The sequence below is a fragment of the Dermacentor silvarum genome, chromosome 8, assembly GCF_013339745.2.
Source record: "Dermacentor silvarum isolate Dsil-2018 chromosome 8, BIME_Dsil_1.4, whole genome shotgun sequence".
NCBI lineage: Eukaryota > Metazoa > Arthropoda > Arachnida > Ixodida > Ixodidae > Dermacentor > Dermacentor silvarum.
Window position 1 is genome coordinate 39,050,236 of NC_051161.1, and position 19,057 is coordinate 39,069,292.

At 46.2% G+C, this 19,057-nt stretch overlaps 3 protein-coding genes across 3 annotated transcripts in view; 2 read left to right on the forward strand and 1 right to left on the reverse strand.

Annotated features, from left to right (window-relative positions):
* Window positions 1–8,761, forward strand: part of LOC119461049 (uncharacterized) — a 36,687-nt gene extending 27,926 nt beyond the window's left edge. Inside the window, exon 6 of the mRNA XM_037722228.2 lies at window positions 7,274–8,761. Within this exon, the coding sequence (XP_037578156.1) occupies window positions 7,274–7,464 (191 nt within the window). The 3' untranslated portion in view covers window positions 7,465–8,761. The remainder of the gene's footprint in view (window positions 1–7,273) is intronic.
* Window positions 8,762–8,865: 104 nt separating this feature from the next.
* On the reverse strand, window positions 8,866–13,094 carry LOC119461051 (blood vessel epicardial substance). Its single transcript, XM_037722231.2, has 2 exons — window positions 11,671–13,094; window positions 8,866–9,026 (listed from the first exon to the last, which is right to left on the reverse strand). Exons 1-2 carry the CDS (start codon window positions 12,539–12,541, stop codon window positions 8,953–8,955), a joined length of 945 nt encoding a protein of 314 aa, XP_037578159.1. The 5' UTR covers window positions 12,542–13,094; the 3' UTR covers window positions 8,866–8,952.
* A 141-nt stretch (window positions 13,095–13,235) lies between these two features.
* Window positions 13,236–18,559, forward strand: LOC119461050 (uncharacterized). The gene is made up of 3 exons (XM_037722230.2): window positions 13,236–13,932; window positions 14,662–15,150; window positions 18,245–18,559. The coding sequence occupies exons 1-3, from the start codon at window positions 13,375–13,377 to the stop codon at window positions 18,500–18,502; spliced, it is 1,305 nt and encodes a 434-aa protein (XP_037578158.1). The 5' UTR covers window positions 13,236–13,374; the 3' UTR covers window positions 18,503–18,559.
* Window positions 18,560–19,057: the final 498 nt, after the last annotated feature.

Genomic DNA, 19,057 nt, shown 5'->3' on the forward strand with positions numbered 1-19,057 from the left:
ACTTTGTGGTGGGTGAAATTTCACCCCTGCCTTGATTTTATCCCCCAATCAGATAACCTCTGTTTGGTTATTTCTACCCGCTTAAAGTCTATTTTGCCTTCACTGTCCCTAAACCCCAATGCTTTAAAAAAATCAGCCCCGTTGCTTTGCACTGTAGGGTTAAGCCCTTTACAGAAAAGTATGAGGTGTTCAGCCGTTTCCTCTTCTTCTCCACAGGCACAGCACAACGTGTCTATACCTCGGTACTTGACTCGATACATCTTAGTCCGCAATACTCCCGTCCTTGCTTCAAACAACAAAGAGCTTCCCCTAGAATTATCGTAGATATTTTCTTTGGCAATTTCTTGCTTGAAAGTTCGGTATGTTCCCAGTGCTGATTTCGTCTGCATCCCTGTTTTTCACAGACCCCTCTCTGTTTCCTTAACCTTTTTCTTAACCGCTGTTTCCTGGTTTGCACCCCTCCTGCAGTCCAAATATTTGATTGACAGTTTTCTGGTCAGCTTCCTCTATTTTGTATCAACATTCCTCATGTACAAATAACTGAAAACTCTCCTTGCCCACCGCTTTTCTGCCATTTCTCTCAATCGCTCCTCAATTTCTATCTTGCTGCTGGCTTCCCTGCCCTCGAATGACGTCCATCCCATGTCACCCTGTACCCCCTGATTTGGTGTATTTCAGTGTGCTCCCAGAGCCAGTCTACCTACCCCTCGCTGCTTAACTTCCAACCTTGCTCGAACTTCTGATCTCATGCACAGGACCGCATTGCCGAAAGTCAAACTAGGGACCATCACCCCTTTCCAAATCCCTCTCACCACTTCGTACCTATTGTAATTCCACAGTGCCCTATTTTTCATCACAGCTGCATTTCTGCTACCTTTAGCCGTCACATATTTTTCATGTTCCGTTAGGTACTCAGCCCCATTGTTTATCCACACTCCAAGATATTTGTACTTATCCACCACCTCCAGCGTAACCTCCTGTATCCTATACTCGCTGCCCTGATTATCATTAAAAGTCATGACTGCCGATTTTTCTTTACTAAACTTCAAACCTAAGCTATCTCCCTCTTTACCACAGATGTCCATTAATCTCTGCAAGTCTTCCTTGCTGTCAGCCATAAGTACAATGTCATCTGCATACATCAGTCCTGGTAATGACTGTTTAATCCATTCTCCTTGCTTGAAATAGGAAAGGTTGAAGCCAAGTCCACTCCTCTCTAATTTTTTCTCTAATCCTTGTAAATCAGGGTGTCTACCAACCGGGAAAACAGGGAATTCTCAGGGATTTTGAATATTCTGGAAAAACTCAGGGAAAACTCAGGGAATTCGTGCCTCTATCAGAGAAAATTACTGTAGGGATGGGCGAATATAGGGTATTGTCGAATATTTAATTGAATAATTCTATGTTCGTTATTCGCTTCGATTCGAATTCATGGATTCAATATTTTCGAATTATTCAGCGCTCCCGAATAGGCAGCCAAAAGCCACGGACGGTCGGTACACATCTCGGAGGCTATGCTTCACGTCATGGCTGCTATACATCAACCATAAATCTCGAAGGCTATATATTTTTACATTAAAGAGCCTGAAATGTGCGACGCAGAAGAGCAGAAACGGCGCTAGCGCATAACCGAAACGCAGCGGTGGAGTCCGTAAAGCCATAGTCAGCAGCGGATATCGTATGTGAATGACAGCAACGACGGAACGCTTCGTGCCTATTTGTGCCTTTATTGCGTTTACCGCCGCGCATAACAACGCGTTGGCCGCGGGATTTCATAGTCGCCACCCATCATCGCGTCGATAGCTGCCGCGGTTTCTTTCGCAGCGGTTTCGTTTAGTTTCGTTTTGACTCAATACGCACGTCGGCCGCGTGCCTAAAGAGCTGCGTAGTGGCCATCCATGATCGCATAGATTGCAACCGCGATTTCGTCTGAAGTTGTTGCAGTGAACGGTAGTTTCGTTCTGATGACTCGGTGCGTGCGTCGGCCGGGTACGGCCACACTAGCGGCAAGTTGCCACGCGTCAGCGCCTTGCCGCGAAGTCCACCGTGGCAATCGCGTCTCGCCGCGCGGCAGCGCGATATGATCTCGCGCGCTCTCGGAACGCGGAATCACCGTGAGCGAAAAGGGTGCGATCGGACAGCGTCCAGAAATCCCTCTATAGAACCGCGAGAGACGACAATCGTCGATTGATAACCCGGCGCGGAGCGGCGGAGGTCCGGTTGCCATTGGCTCCGTGACGTCACCCTCGTCGCTCTCGGCACCCTCGGCAAGCCGTAAAACCCCCGATTCCTGCCGCTTTTGCCACGCGCGTCATGATGCGTTGCCGCTCGCGGCATGACGCGGGCGTTTTTGCCGCTATCGTGGCCATACTCTTAAGCACCGCAAAGTCGCCGTTCATAATCGTGTCGATAGCGGCCGCGGTTGCGACAAGGAGTTGTTTCGGTTTGACTCGGGGCAAAGCTGTCGAGGATGAAGCGCACCGGCTACATCACGATGGACGTGCGATCCGTTGGTGTTGAGCTTACTGGCGAAAAAATTATCGGGATGTGCGCGCGGTAGTGCAAAGCGTGTCGGAAATGATGGCGCGCGCCGCGGCCGTGCTGCGAAGGAAGTCGCGAGGCCTCGATTGCCGCTGCGAGAGCCACTCAGTCGCGAGATAACGAGAATTGCAGCTTCCGCACTGCTTTTGTGCTAAATAGCGAAAGTATTTGCTCATACATTATACTAATAAAATCGTGCTGACGTAGTAAGCATTTGCTTATTGTTTTCTGCATACCCTGATAATTCGGACATTTTTTTTAAATCCCGTGAAATTCCAATTAACTAGGTTTTACTGTAATATGTGATATATACTGCTCAAACTGTTCGATTCGAAATTATTTGACCAAATCACTATTCGCTTCGAACCTCAAATCCACTATTCGCCCGTCCCTAAATTAGCTGTAATTTCATTGAAAGGGAACGAAAGTTTGCGGTAATGGAGGGAGGGAGGGAGGGGAGGCGACGTTTAGCCGCGGCACCAAATGCATATTTATATAAAAATGTGGTGAGGCGAGAAGGTGGTAAAGACTTCGGACGCTGCTCGACGAGTGTCCCGTTCTGATCTCGTCGAAAACTTCCGAGCCGCCCCCAGAGGCACAGGCAACAGTCACCTGCGCCGTGCGCGTTCGGTGCGAACGCGGGCAAAACGCCGACGGCGTCGACAACAGTTCGGCGCATTGCTGGTGCTGCTGCATGTCTGAGTTTATACAGCTGATAAAACTACTATCCTTACTCCGTATAGCTCTCTACTAATTTGCTATCGCAATTGATGCTTCGCCTTTCGGGTGAAATTGCGACATTTTTTTTAACATGCTTACTAAAGAGTGACAGCATCAGGCAACATGGTGTCAGTCCATCTTGATGTAAAAGAAAGTTCCGTTTCACTTAGGGAATTTAGCAAAATCACTCAGGGAAAACCTGGAAAACTCAGGGAATCTGAAAATGTCAACTTGGTAGACACCCTGTAAATAGAGCATGAACAACAGAGGTGACATAGGGCACCTCTGCCTAAGCCCCTGCTGTATCTCTATAGGCCCAGATACCTTGTTTTCCCATTTTATAAGCACCTTGTTACTTTTGTAGATATCTTTTAAAAGATTTCTTACTCCATCTTCCACATCTAGAGTGCCCAGTATGTCCCATAAATCCTTTTGAATTACACTGTCATAGGCTCCCTTGCTAGGAAAGGTAGCAGTGGCGCCATCTCGCGGCGTCCGTGGAAAAATTGGACGCCGGAGCCCGGCCGGTCGCACCACTAGAGTGTATTCTCTGTCGGGCGCCACTTACCCAGCGACGGCAGCACGGTGGTCGGGGGCGGGTGAATTGAATTGCGCTAAAGGTATGCGGACCATTGAGATGCGATTTTCTCTTAAACTAAGTATTTTCTTCGCACAAAAGAAGCGATGCGAGGTTTCTGGAACGGTATTTTAGCAGTCCACGTTGACGTACTATTTTGTTGTTTCACGGCATTGCTCATCTAGACTATATGGCTTTGAATTGACACCAATTGGCATATCAAATAAGTCTCATTGAAACGAATTGTATCAAGTCCCAATAAACCAGCTAGCATTTTAGGGTCTTTAAGACCAGTTGTAGATTACAACATCATATGAAGCCCATGAAAAATCACTTGATCAATGTGACCCCCTGGAAATATACATGTATGTCCCAATGGGGCATGCAACAAGACCCAATTGAACTATCTCAATACCAGCTGGTGCCATAACAATGTCTAATTGGAATGCCTAACACCAACAATATCCAAGCTATGTTCCAAATGGTCAACCAAATGCAACCGATTGAACTACCAAACATCAAATTTGGACTAATAAGCATTCCAACTAAAATAGCTGTTTCATATATTCCCCAATTGGACTAACAAGCGTTCAGATTGGGAGTCCAAATGGAAAACGGTGCACCAGTTGGCATGATCGTTTGAAACTGTCCCATTGAAGATTTTCAGTTTGGTTTCCAGTTCGTTCCTCTTGGGTCCCATTGCTAACAATTGGCATAGCCCGTTCGACCCGCTGGGTTTTTTTAAACTGGGGTGCGCATTATGTACAAGGGGCGCGTAAGGATTGACGGGAAAATCAACACAGCGATATTGATCGAGACCAGTTGTGTATGTGTGTACGTGCGTGTGTGGTGCGAAGAGTCCAGCGGTGGCCAATTTAATAATGAAAACATGCATGCTACGCAGACCTGTTTTCTGGACGAGTGTTTAACCATCTCGTAAACTGCCTGCACAACGAGGCCTCTTGCTTCGTCGACAGCCCGTCACGCGCAAGTGGTACACCAGCGCCGCTATTGTCCGTGGCCCGCGGGCGCGGACGAGCGAAGTTTGTTTGCGTATGTCGGGATCAGCAGGTTGTCGTGTTTGAGATAAACCGCGTACCTCCCGCGACTTGAGCGGGGAACGCGGTCCGTACGACGACCGTCCGTGACTTATCGCCGTTGTCGCGACTGATAATTCACCGCCTTGCGAGTCAAGTATTCGACATCGCGCGATGTTCGCGTGCACTGGCCAACTTCAACTACGCGTTTCTACAGACGGTCGAAGTCAGTACTCGCGAAGCTCAGCCTGCTGCTTTATTACAGTTCTCGATTTCTCTCTCTCCCCGCCTTCCTGTCTTGCGTGCTGGCGATTCCCGCTTGCGCCCAGCGTGTCATCCGGGTGTCATAACCGTGCAGAAAATAGATATATGTGCTCCAAAAATAACGCTCACCTCGTAGGTGACGCACACAAACGTCTGTTCCGGTTTTTTTTTTTTTTTTTTATATATATATATAACTATGTGCGACAATAAAAGTATGTCCGGGACCAAGCAGAGCCGAACCCCTTTTCTCTGTAAGGGCGGAAAAGAACCGCGTGCCGGTCGCATAGGGCGCGGATGTTTATCGGAGCACTTTTTCTTACGTTTTCGTTTTTTCGGTCTTCTGCAAATGGGAGATAGTGACTGCGGGAGACGAGAAGTCCGGGAGATGCAAGACCTTTTCGTGTATCGTGCGAGCGCTCATCTCGATGTTGTCAAGCTGACGTCATGGCCCTATCATTCTTCATGTTTTCGCACCATTCTCGATCAGGAGCCTGTGACATGCCATTTTGCGGCCCAGGACCAAGCCTTCCATGAGAAAAAAATAAATATAGTATGCGCCCTCGACGGGGCATGTTTTCGGATTGAAGCACTGAAGCAGAGAAAGAGGAGAGAGAAAAAAAAAATAATAACAGGCAAACTATCCTTTGCAGCAAATGCATCCGACCTAGGCATATAAAATTTTCCTTTCTCACCTACTCGCACGGCCTCCACATCAAACGCCCAAATTCCCGGCTATGTGACGAAGTGCCGAGGAATTTTAACCTTTCCGTGACTTTCTTGGGTTCTGAAAGCTTTTGCGGTTGGCAGTACATATGAAGGTTCCATAAGGTATTTTGAAACTATTGACATGGCTGAGTATCTTGTCCAGTACTTGTGGAGGTTTCCTGCCGCAAGGTTTATGCCTTCTACTGGCCTTTAATTTCTAGCCAGGCCGTATGGTGTATTTGGATGTGGTGCTGTTGGCTTTTAATTTTTGCACCGTCTAATGCCCCACGTGTCATATATGCTACGCTGAGTTTGATACCTCAAAATGCTGATGTAAGCATGGCGAACTAATATGCTGTAGTGTGCTTTCAATTGTACGTGATTAAACCAGTTAATAAATAATCACTATACTAATTATGCTATAACTGAAACACCATTTCACAGTTTTCTTTACTCATTATGGTAATATATGTAAACAAGTTCTAATTTTCCTAGATGTGGAACAGGGGCAGCTCTACAGGTTGGCCTGGAAGTGCAACTGACCCCCCCACTATCTCCTCCCGACCTTCCCCCCACATTGACCCAATCTAGCACCATAGAGTGCAAAGTAAAAAGTGCTCTCCCGCACCCTTAACGAAAATGAATACTCAAGGTCTGCTTCCCTAACAGAGAACTCCTCCTGCCACCCCTGACGTGGAATTTTGTTTGGGCATTATAGGGTAATTTTCAAAATAAATTTATTGTATCCTGATCTGTAACCAACCGCAAGCATCACAGGATTCACCAAAATAAGTAATGGTCGTATTGGTACTTCACTTACAAAGCCCTAAATGGAAGCTTTTGTGCCTTTTCTACCTATGGGGGCTTTGGTTTAATCAACAGGGTTGAGGTATGCCTCGTCCTAGCCTTTGTTTTCATGTCCACATGCTGTATGTGCAATATCTGCAGCTATGGTGTTAGCCATTAGAGTTTTAAGCCTGTCTGTGTATTACCATTTGTGGAATACCAGGTTACTAGAGCTGTAGATGAGAGAAGCTGCGTTGGTGGCACCATCTTGTGGTACAGACTTTAACCAGAGAGGTTGTAGATGTTATTGTAGTGACCAACTGCATCCTACTTAACCGTTGGCGTAAAATGTTGGCACAAACTTAATTGTCAACGTGCAGTCCCTTTTTCCTTTGATAAAAATGCCCATGTAACACGAAAGTATTTCATATGTGGTGTAGTTGGACAAAGCGTCACGAGGAAGACGGTGGGGTGTCACCATCTTCCATTTTTTCGTTGCACCAAATAAATACACATGATGAATGTCGAGCATCTGGCTCACTTATCCGTCTTGTTGCTACTGCCATCCATATCTCCAGCAACCCAGTAGATCGCGAAGGGTAATACGCCTACAGACAAGCTAAAACATTCTATATTCATGCAGGTAACGTGCAGCAGCAGCAGCCACAGCAACAAACACAACGAGTTGAAATCATCAAGCGTGTTCCAGCGACTACAGGGGAGCGGGTTTCTGCAAGGCCTGTGATGCTGAGTGGCGGCCGCAAGGTGCTGCTGGTCCAGCGCAGGGATCCTCCGCCCCCTGCACCGCAGCGCGGCTCAGCTGCTTGGCGTTGAAGGCAGCTTTGTCTTGTGAGCTACCAGCATAAAATGTGTCGTCATGGGAGTGTGCAGCCTGCTGCCCTTTAGGCACTGTCAATCATTTAGTGCAGAAGATTGGACACAAAGATGGAACACACACAAATGCGTGTCTCACATCCCGTTTTATTTAAAACAAGTAAAAAAATTCTTGTTATAATTGGAGATGCAACATCAGCTAGCCTGATTTTGCAAGTTCTTGAAGTATCATGCTGCAATTTATTTGCAGAAATGTGCAGTGCTTCTCAGAACATTGGTAAATGGCCAAGTTTATATTCGGGACGTAAAACATCATCAGTGTTTTACAAGTAGCAGTGCTGGGCAAAGTAAAGCTACCCCGGCAAAGCTTCGAAAAGGTAGCTGGCAGAAAACGTATGTGGGTTGATTAGCCACTTATAAAAAATTCAAGCACAAATGAAACATTTTGTACAGAAAAGGCTGCAGCCTACACACTCCCGTACTCAGATTTCCTTTTGTGCTGATGGTACCTGGTCTATAACAATGCCTAGTGAGCCGACGGAGGAAGTTTTCCAAAGGACATTCCAGGCGTTACCTTGTAATATTAACAGGGCCGGCATTACTGGAATACTGTGAATGTGCCTGCGCCCGTGCTTGAGACGCAGCATATTTGTGCCTACTGAGAATCAAAGTGAGCAATCTCCACATCATTAACAAGGTCATGAATGTCGTTGACTAGTTCTGACCCTACATCAACTAAGAATCTCCGAAGTTGCTCGTAGCACTGTATACAACTTTTCCAGCAGCTGCAAGCTGGCTTCTGGTCGGAGTGTCCATTGGACAAGTGGCAGACATTGACGAGATTAGTTGGTTGGCAGTGTAGCTGGTCTCGGCAAACTCGCTTGCATTATGAAAAACTGCTCTTTGTTGCGGAAGTTCAGCTAGGGAACACAGCCGGCCCTTATCCTCCCACGGAGCACTAGCTAGTGTTGTAGATCATGCGGTGTGTTCATGGAGTTTGGTCCTGCAAGACTTTGGCCGCTGCTTGAGCCACTATGTAGCCACATTCTGAGGAAAAAAAAAACATTGTCATTACATTCACTGGTGGTCGTTTAGCAGTGCTTGCAGAACCCAGTTCCGTACTAGCATGGATCTCAAAACTTTTCTCTGCAGAGCCATTGTATATAAAGCATCTTGTGCCGCACGCGCTAATGGCAGCAGCTGTGTGTTGCACCTGCACAACTCATCTCCCCTTACTCACAGTGCCATGGTCACACATTCACGGAGTGGAAAATAAATTAAAAAAACCACGCGCCAATGGTATGTGTTTTGTTTGAATCGACTGCCCTGCGTTCGCACAAGCCACTGTGCGATGGCTGTGATGGCTGGGAAGTGAAATTCAAGGTGGGTAAAAACTCCATATTTCAAACACGGAAGAACAGTTTAATGATGAAAAATGCATTTGGCAACCATGATGTGTGACCTCGCAGCAAATGAGGCACCGGTGAGTTAGACTGCCGTCTCGGGGTCTGAACGATAGCAGGGTCGTCGGCCCCAGCTCCACACGCTCACCAGAGCGTCGTCTGTAAAAGAAGGCAAAATACAGGAAGTCAGCCAAGAGTGTGTGAAGGGTAGAGACATGTTCACAGACTTATCCAGGTTGCAGCCAGATACTGCATAATGGACAGCCAAATAATATGATCAAAGGTGGTGATGGCTTTTCCTTTCAGTGCATTTAACCACTTCTGCGATTGAAAGATGCATACTGCAGAATAAAAAAAAAATAAAAAAAATCAGGTAGTGAAATGCGGAACTTATGCGCTTGATTAAAACTTCTAGGAAACCTCAATTTAACGCTTAACATTTTTAGGGAACCTCGTGGTAATTCAAAGTCTAAGAACTGCTGTGATCCAGCAATGTTTAGAGTCAGGATAATGTAACAATAAAATTTCTTTTCAGATTTCTTTGGTGGTCTCCGCGGTGCTCCACCCACGTCGTCACCAGGATCAGTCAGTTGTGAATGGTGGATAATAGAATGGATCAAAAGGAATTCTTACGTTATACCAGTCTAGGTTTTTACAGGAAATTTGCAGAAGCTACATAAAAGAGTTGCAAAGACCTACACAACACAATTTGTTATAAAAATGCTAACGAGATAAAGGCAGGCAACAGCTTTTATGCGAGCATTACTGCTTTGACCTTGGAAGACACCAGCCTGTTCCACGGCAAATAAAATTGACACCGACTGTGTGAAGTTGCACACAAAGTTGCAGGTCCTCTCTGCCAAAGCTAGGCCACATAGCATGTATTGCAAGTGTCAATCTTTGCAGTGTGCTGTTTATAATGACGCTAGACGGCCCTTTCCATTGCAGTTTGTCTTCTTTCAGCATGCACAGCTCTTCCGCTTTCTTCAGTAGGTACATAGTACAATACACTTGCAAGTGGCAGAGGCTTTGACATGTAGCATTTGAAGTCAAACACGCCACATTTGCTATGAATAAAACTTGAAGGCCAACTTTTGAGATCCGGAAATTGTAATCTGCCATTATCCATGTCACTAGAACCAAGAAGTGGCTGTGAGGAAACATATTAGTGAACATAACGTGTTTCAGGTTTAAGTTTTTGAAAACCACATGGAGCATATAGCGAAATATGGCCCATTCTGGCGGATTACCTAGAGGACGACGTAACTTGTGCAGAGGTGGCTAATTAAAAATACCCACTTGCTTAATGAACCATTTAATCGTTCACTTTAGGGCACTTGTTGAGATAGCAATACCGAAGCCAAGCAGTAGTGAAGCCAGGTGTCTGCTTAGCAGAAATAGTAAGACTAGCACCATTTTTGAGATATCCGTTGCCAAAAGACACAGCTTACTAAAAAATGCAATAAAATCGGGTAAGATCATCCCAAACTGCTTCATACACGCTTTTTGGAAACAACTAGAGCGCAGCACTTTTGCAACACTTTTTGAGGCCAGATATCTTGAAAGTGGTACTACAATTATGTATACTAGGCAAACTCAACTTCACTACTGCTTGACTTCAATTTTGCAGTTGCAACATATGCCCTTATGTGAATTATTAGAAATGATATATTCTCAATCGGTCACTTCGGAATTGCACTTTGTCATGCAAGTAATGTATGCCACCTCCATAAACGCACCTGCAACACTATCACAGGCAATTAAAAAAATATATATTTTCAAACTAAGAAGTTCAGGTTGGCTCTCTTCCGTAGCTAAGCACTTTGTGGTCAAGCCCTGTGTTCATAGGGTAAATTTCATATTAGATGTTCCAATGACATCTAAGTAGTTGCGCCAAACAGTGCAGTAGAAATACGGCAATAAATAATCGTGGCAGTGGGCACCAGGAATTACTTCTTAATCATAAACAATAAGCTCAACTAAAGGTCAATTACTTTGAAAATTAACGACTTCAGTACATGGGTTTCCGTAATTGAACATTGTCATTATGATACCAGCACCAGTTTAGAGGCATTTACCCCCAAAATACACTTTTCATTAGACTAAATTTGGTCCTACAATGTGTAGGAGCAATTTGTAGGAAAATATGTGGAACACCACTGTATTTGCACCATATGCGAGGTATGCACATTTCGGAATTAATAAATGGTCGCGCCTTGAGCACTATGGTGTTTTATATTCCATAAAGCCATTCACGGACAAATAAGTTGACATCACTGTTTGGCTGGCTTCTCTTTAGCGCAGAGGGCTACTTGTTTCACAAGTGTCATAACGAAGGCAGGCAACTATCATTAGAGAGACATTGCATCAGGTGGTATTGCTAAAAAGCAGCAAGGAAAAAAATGTAAGCTGTGCCAATCCTTAACTGGTAAAGATGGGAAATGTTTAAAGGGAGGTAGAAATTAATGTGCACCTACAACATGCAATGCCCTCCTGGAACCAAGCCTTGCACACAAGCTGTTACTTATAAATGGGGACATTATTTTGCTGCACATGGCGTAGCTTGCGCGCTTTGCAATGACTCGGGTCATCATCATGACAAGAGAATGCACCGTTAGCATAAGGACAAATAATTTTCTCCCCAACTGCTCGCTCAATCAGTAAGCAGTCGGGGGCTGTCATTTGTACTCGTTCTTTTCCCAGAGCTGCTCGAACATGCGCAGAACGCCCGTGGACCAGAAATTCTTGATATGATGGGGCGATGGAGTGATGATTGCGCAGTGGGCTACGCGCAGCGTCTCACCCTTCTCTCCGTGAGACGCTGCGCGAACAGCGTTCTCTTTCATCTGGATGAGCAGCTTGGTCGTCTCCGACGCGTTCTCGGCGTTCGGGTTGTTCTGAGTTGATTCGGTGACGAAGAGCAGCTTGCGCACCACGTCCTTTCCGACCACGTTGTCGAACACGGCCTGGAGGAAGGTGTCGCCGCTGATGGTGAGCTTGAGCTTGTCGCGGTTCCACACAATCACGCGGCAGCGTTCCATGGCCGTCATGGTCACCTGGAAGTTGTCGCCGCCGCTGCCGCACACGCCGAACCACTCGGGCGAGTCCAGGAACTCGAGCCGGTCGACGATCTGCAGCGGCCGGCCCTTGTGCGAGACCAGGAATCTGCCGCTCAGCACGAGCGTCAAGCAATCGGCGCGCGTGACGTGCTCCACCGCGTACGTCTCGTGCGGTTCCACATCCTTCAGCGTCTTCACGCAGGATGCCGCCGCCTGGAACTGCTGGCGCGACACTTTGAGCGGCTGGAAGAGCTCGCGGTACACGACCTCCATGTGGGGCGCCAGTCTCACCGGCCGCAGTACATACATTAGCACGCACACATGCACTAGGTTGATGGCAGTGAAGAAGGCGTTCCACACCATAGTGTCGAAGGCGCACAAAATAACGTAGCCCCACAGGGCGAAGAAAAAGCTGCCGACTGTCAGGCACACGCGCAGGTAGAGGAGCCCGTAGAGGCCCGCGGGCGCCATGTACGAGAGGAAGAGGAATATGTTGGCCATCTGGAAGAGTATGTGGTTGGTGGGCAGCCACGTCGGGCACACGGACGTCGCGAAGTAGGTGCCCATGCTGTACGCCTGCAGCGTGTCGGCCGCCGTCGCGTTGCCCGCCGACATCGCGTCAGGACGACCGCACGCCGACGCACTGGAGAGGGCTTCGGGTCCGCGGCAGCAGATCGTCGCGATCAGCAGATAACAAACGCGTGCGAGATACCGACAACGCCTGACGTGCCGCGCTCATCCTTACGCTGAGCGACGCAATCCAGCACGACTCCGCAGGCTACGCTGCCTCTGCGGCAGCCTACAACGCCCGCATGCAGCGATTACTGAAGCCAATGAAAACGAAGCCAACAGCGTGCGGCCGCACGTGTCGCTATAGGAAGCTACCGAAGCTACAGCGAACACAAAGAAACAAAGAAGAAAAAACAAAAACAAAACACTCGTTCGTTCTGTAGCTTAGAGCGCAGCGCATTTTTCTGGTCAGAGTGACGCAGAGGACGGAGTGTGCGCGGTTGTACTTAAATAAACAGTAAACAAAAATGAAAGATAGCTTAGCTCGTAATGACTCATGCATAAAATTACTGATTGAAACAGCCAAGGGAATCTACGAGAACCGCAACACATCTAAATACAGTAAAACTACAGTAACGTGCGCCTAATGTACCTTGAGCCGCTTTGAGCGTTACAATAAAAAAAGACTACTTTCCGCCAATGCCATCACTTTTGTAGATGTCATGTCAGTTTTCCGAGTTTGTCTTCCGGGTCTACCATTTCCTCCGCCATGGTATGGCTTGAGAATGGCTCCAAAAAACTCAAGACGAGTCAAATCCGGTTCCAATAAAATCCACGCAGTCCATGAAGGCGGTCGAGCATAGGTGTTCGATGGGTGTTTTGTGACACAGATTTGCACATCAGCTGGTGAAACCACAACGACACAAAAGGAAAATAAAATGAGAAGCAGTCGGCGACGTCAACGGCGCCTTGGCAGGCACAGTGATCAGCAAGACAGTCTCGCACCGAGAGGCGACAGCGGGCAGGACGATGCGTTTCATTTGCCGGGCTTCTATTACGATGCCTCTCAGAAGCGCTACTTTCGGCTGACGCCAGGCCAGAACAGGCACAACCCGCTCACACTGGCGTCCATCGAGGCCAAGCTGTCGGACAAGAAGTGCCGGGAAGTCGTCGAGACGAGTCTGCAGCGCAGTGGCAACACCGCACTGCCTCGGAGTCTGAGTCGCATGCAGACAGGGCAACTGCAATGCGGCAGCCTCGCTGCTTCGGTGCAACGTGCGCGCATGGCGTCGCTCAGAGGCACCTTGCAGGCCCAGGTTGACGACGGAGGGGAGTGCACCTTCCTATCGGGACAGCGGGACTCTGGTCCTGTAGTCGTCGGCGCTTGGGCTACCGAAACAGAAGACGGCCGTCGCGGTTCGATCCTGCGCAGTGTCGATGTCGGCAAGTGTACGACTGCCTGCTTGCAGACTATCGCCGCACACCCGAGACATAAGGTAATCGTCCACCTGTGCTCGGCAAAAAAAAAACCCCATATTTTAGCCCGTGGTGCGATGTATAATAACGAAAATTATAAACATAGACAGACAAAAAGAAAGGGAAACAGAGGAAGTACGCAGAAATCACTGAAATGTGTTAATCTTCAAAGTTTAGTGCGGAAGCGAAGTTAATGCCAGTAAAAAACTTGACTGTTGAGGCAAGTGTGCGCAGACTGTTAACATGCTTGAACAACAGATTTTAATGAAAGTTTTCGAAACATGCAGCCTAAACATGCAGTCCAGGAAAAGCAGTCTGCACCTGATCCGCAACATGCTGCACGCGCAACATGCAGTACACATCACAGACCTGTGCTACGTGTCTAGGCTGCAATAAGGCACATACAGAGCTCGTGTTTATTTTCTGGAAATTTCAATTAGCCGGTGTGCTTCACTCTCAGTAATAACATATAACAGAGTGCTAATTTGGTATGCTTGGTACATCAGCAAAGAAACAGCACTTTAGCAAAGGACACGAGGAGATGATGCACAGAAGTGATGCATGCATTGTCTTCTTTGGCCATTTGTGGCTACTGTTGTTACATTGCTTCTTTGGCCAAGATGTAACAACAGTAGCCACAAATACAAATTTCTTAGCAATGCATGTATGTGAATTGTACGTTGAAAAGTAAATTGGCTCTTGTGTACATTTCAGCCTCGTGGTATTTTACATTCATGTTTTATTTTCAGGTGGTAGACATCAGTGTTTACTGCCGACCAGATGGAACAACATACACTGTGTGCGCATATGTGGCCTCAGACTGCATGTCAGGTGCAAGCAGTTTCGTGGAGTCACGTCCTATAAATGGCGAAGGTTCAGTTACATCATGGCCTTTCGCTTGTGATGCTTTACGTAGCTGTGCTTCTGCAACTGGAGGGCAGGTCCACGCTGTCGGCTTGGAACGGAACGTACAACTTCTGCGACTTCAGGAGGCCAGATCGGTGGCGGCTGACATATGGACTTGTCGTGAAGACCCACTTGGTCTGGAGTTTAGTGATGACAGCAACCTGCTGTTTGTGGGAACACATCGTGGTAATGTGATGTGCGCTGACTTACGCCACCAACCACAGTCGAATCATGTGTACGTGATTCCACTCAATCGTGGTGTGGTGTCCCTCAGAGCAATGGACTCTGGCTCGACGCTGCTTGCTAGTGCCTACGATGGAAAACTGGTTTTGGTGAGTTCGCAGTGCATTCGGCTGTGCACTGCCTTGCATGTGTCCATTCTTAGAGCTGGGTTTAGCAAGCAAGTGCACCTGTGTTTGTGCAGCCAATTGTATGATATGGGACTGCATGTGAAGTCTGGTGCTGTAGTTTCTCTTGAGCGCCGGCATTTGTTTATGACCTCTTAAATTAATTTTTTTCTTGCGGAGGTCCAGTAGAGTTGACAGAATATAGTTGAACTTCAATATAACGAACATGTAATGGTTATCGCATATAAGAAAGGAAATGTAAAACATTTCTTGCCAATATCAGCATGTAGCAAATATGTGCTCATAATGAATATTGGATATAATGAAGGCATTTTTGTTCGACGCAATGGACCTTTTTCATGGGCGCCTTCTGCGCATGCGCACCGGAAGTACTCTGACCGCGCCACTAGTGGCGAGGGCCGGAAACTTTTTTGGTGACATCCGCCACAGTGAACGCATGCACGCACGTGTAGTTCTAGCCGCCATACACGCGCGTACGAGCTCTCCGTGTTGGCCGCGCTGCTTCTCCGCAGGCGGGATCGCAGCTTCTTTTTTTTTTTTTGCGATGCCACAGCAATGTGCTGCCGTAGGCTGCAGTAATGCCAGCGGAAAGCCTCCAAACGTGCAATTTTTTTCGGTTGTGACGGCAGGAAACCGGTTTTCAAGCACACAGTAATGAGATATGCTGCGCAACACAAGTTCGGTCCCTCCTGGTTGTCGTCGCATCAGACATTCGATCCGGCGAATGTACCTCTCCTCTTTGAACATCTAGCCTCTTTGAACATCTAGATGCAGCTGCCGGTTCAACTCGTCGAAATAGCTGTCGATCACATTGTCCGTCACTGACATCTAGATGCAGCTGCCGGTTCAACTCGTCGAAATAGCTGTCGATCACATTGTCCGTCACTGGCGGCACACACTCCAAATCGCAGCTCCACTGACCACTGGAGTCGTGAAGTTTCTTCAATTCTTCAATAGAAAACATGCTGAAAAAAGCTTTGCAACAGTCGACAAGCAGCTAAGAAGATCAGCGATGTCGATGCAGGTGTACTGCGTATATGCAAAACAGCAGCAACTTAACAAATGACACCTGACACACTGCAGGGCACGCAAGCTATCCCGCGGACCCCGTAGAACAAATAACCAGCGGTCCCCGTCACGTCGACCGAGAGCCACCGTGTTTGCTTCTGACTCTTGTCGCTAGAGGCGCTCTCCCATCGTGGAAAAGGTCCATTTCATCATGATGAGGTTCAATTATAATGCCATTAGGTTTAGCAATAACATCATCTGATGCAGATTATTTCGAAAAAGTAACTTCCTCGTGTGCTAAATTTTATGTACTGTTTGCAATGAATGTTTATGATGTGATGGTAAAAATGTTGCACATGTGTACATATGTTCCCGCCATTAGAAGGCCTTCAGCATTTTCTCTCCACTTATCTGTGTGTCTGTGACCCAAGACTGATGTGAATCAGTGACTGTTCAAGCTATCAGTGTAAGAATGAGAGTCAGAAAGAATGTATTATTCACATAGCTTATAATACTTGAATTTCAACTCTCTTGGCATGGAGCACATAACATCACATTTGAGTTATCTTGTAGCATACCGCATAAATCTGCAGTTCTTTCAACTTGGCTTGTTTAAGTTTGAAGCACATTAGCCATTTCACTGGCAGGCATGCTGGATGGTAAGCATATGAAAACTGGGACGAAGTGTAGTCACTTCCACGTCGTACCATGATTACATATGTTGCTAACGCCTAAGCACTGAGTGTTTTGGAAGTCAAGGGAAAATTTTTTTGACACCACACATTGTACGAAATGCAAAATGCTGTGGAATTTCACTTGCGCTCTGCCTAAAATTACACAAACGGCATGAAAGTGAGCTATTGGGTCAATTAATCTTTTATAATCCTCTAGAAGCTGCTGAATAAGCTCTAATACAGGTATTTAATAACAAACATTAAAGGGACACTAAAGAGAAAAATAAGCTCCATCTTTTTAGTAAATAACCATTCTCCAATTTGCAAAAAGCCGCTCTTACTGTGAGAGGAGTCAAAAAAGGACTCTGAGACAATAGGTGGGTGGCGATGCACCCTTGAAGTTCGTGCACCAGCTCGCCATGGAGTTTAATGGTGTCTGCTCGGGCCTAGTTAAATTTTGTATCTGTTGAGATAAACTGCATTGTATTCTAAAGGAACCAGAGACTGAACTTTGGAAATTTTCAGGCTGCGCTACAGCGGGCCCAAGTACGAAAAAAATACTTTGAAATCTGTGTGATGTCACTCTGATGTAGTGGTGCAAGGAGTCTGGCTTGAAAGTCAAGAGTTGAAAGTTTGACCTTCATTTCCTAGTCTAATAATCAATCTATTGCTGCAGAATTAAGGAAAATACAATTTTGAAAAAAAAAAAAAAACATTGGTCATTCTAAACTGATTTAGTATTTCTCTTTAACCCTTTAGAGTGCTGTGTACACTGTTGTGTATGCAAAGAAAGTGCCTCAACAGCAAAAGCATTGATGAAAGTAATGATACTTAAAATATGCATTTTGTAAAAGTTCTCATTGAAATCATGTTGCAAGTTTGAATAATGAGCTCAAAATGTTTTAGCAATACAAGTGAGAAGGTAGACTGTTGTGTGTACTTGCTTGGTGTATGTATGTCGTATGTAGTGGGTTCACTCTTTTCATTGTTTTTCACAATGTGTTGCACCAGGCATAATTTTCAAATGCCTGGGTAAGTGCTTTTCAAGCCTGCTAAGACATAAAATAGTTTTTGTTCTCATATGCAATGTTCCTCTAGTGAGTTTTTGCATAGAGTCCATATTCTGTAAACTTGAGGAAACTGACATAAGAATTGAAAATTCTTAATCTATTCTGCAGCTGTATGCTTTTTATAATTCTGACTATACAATAAATGCACTGAAGGTAAGTTTTCAATCAACAGAATACATTGGTGCCTGAAAGGTCTCTTTGAATGGTCACTTTGAGACGTTAACGAAAGTATGTCTTGCTTAGGAATCTTGCCAAAGGAGACGTATACTAATTGTGTGTGCATAAACTCATTTGTTTGTCATTCAGGTGGACCTTCGGAACCAGCAAGTTGTGCAGGAATTCAGTGGCCACTGCAACAACGGGCTGAAAATGCCACTCAGCTACAATGCATCTGACCGAACTGTGTGCTCAGCAGGACATGACAAAGTAGTGCGATTGTGGAAAGTGGGTGAGCGGGAGCCTCTGACTGCATTGAAGCCTGGCAGTGGACTACACCAACCGTGGCCCTGGTACTCAACCACACTGTTTTGTGCAGTGGGTGACCAGTGCTTCACTTTTTCCTGATAGCATTGGGTCAAGAACTACAAGAATCATCCATTAAAGCCATCTTTACACTTGAAATGTTTCGAGACTTAAGTAAGGCACCTTCTGAGATATCTGAAGTACTCGCATGCTGAAATCCAAGCAAGACAAAATAGTAAAAGAGCTGAATTGATTAACAGCCAACAAACAAGGAAAGTCCCAGTCTGGAGTCACTGTTTCAGCTATGGGAGTTGTCTCCATCACAGGACTTCTTACGAAGACAACTCCCCTTATCGTAATGTTGGTTTTGAGCTCAAATTGCTTCCCTTGTTCTTCCACTGGTGATCAATTCCTGTGCTGAAATATGACATAGCTAACAAAATGATTTGGGTGCATGAATACACAAGGTCAAGGCATGAGGGGGCAACCACTGTTTCGCAACAGTGTTATAACAGAAATGTTTAAAAATTTTTGTCATTTATGTACAGGGGTCCTGAATATTTTGCTGTGCGTGTTCAAAAAAAGGTTTCGCGCTCACCGCTGCACTGTTCTTGCTCAAATTTTGCAGAAAGATCCCATTTTGGAGTTGACTTCGTT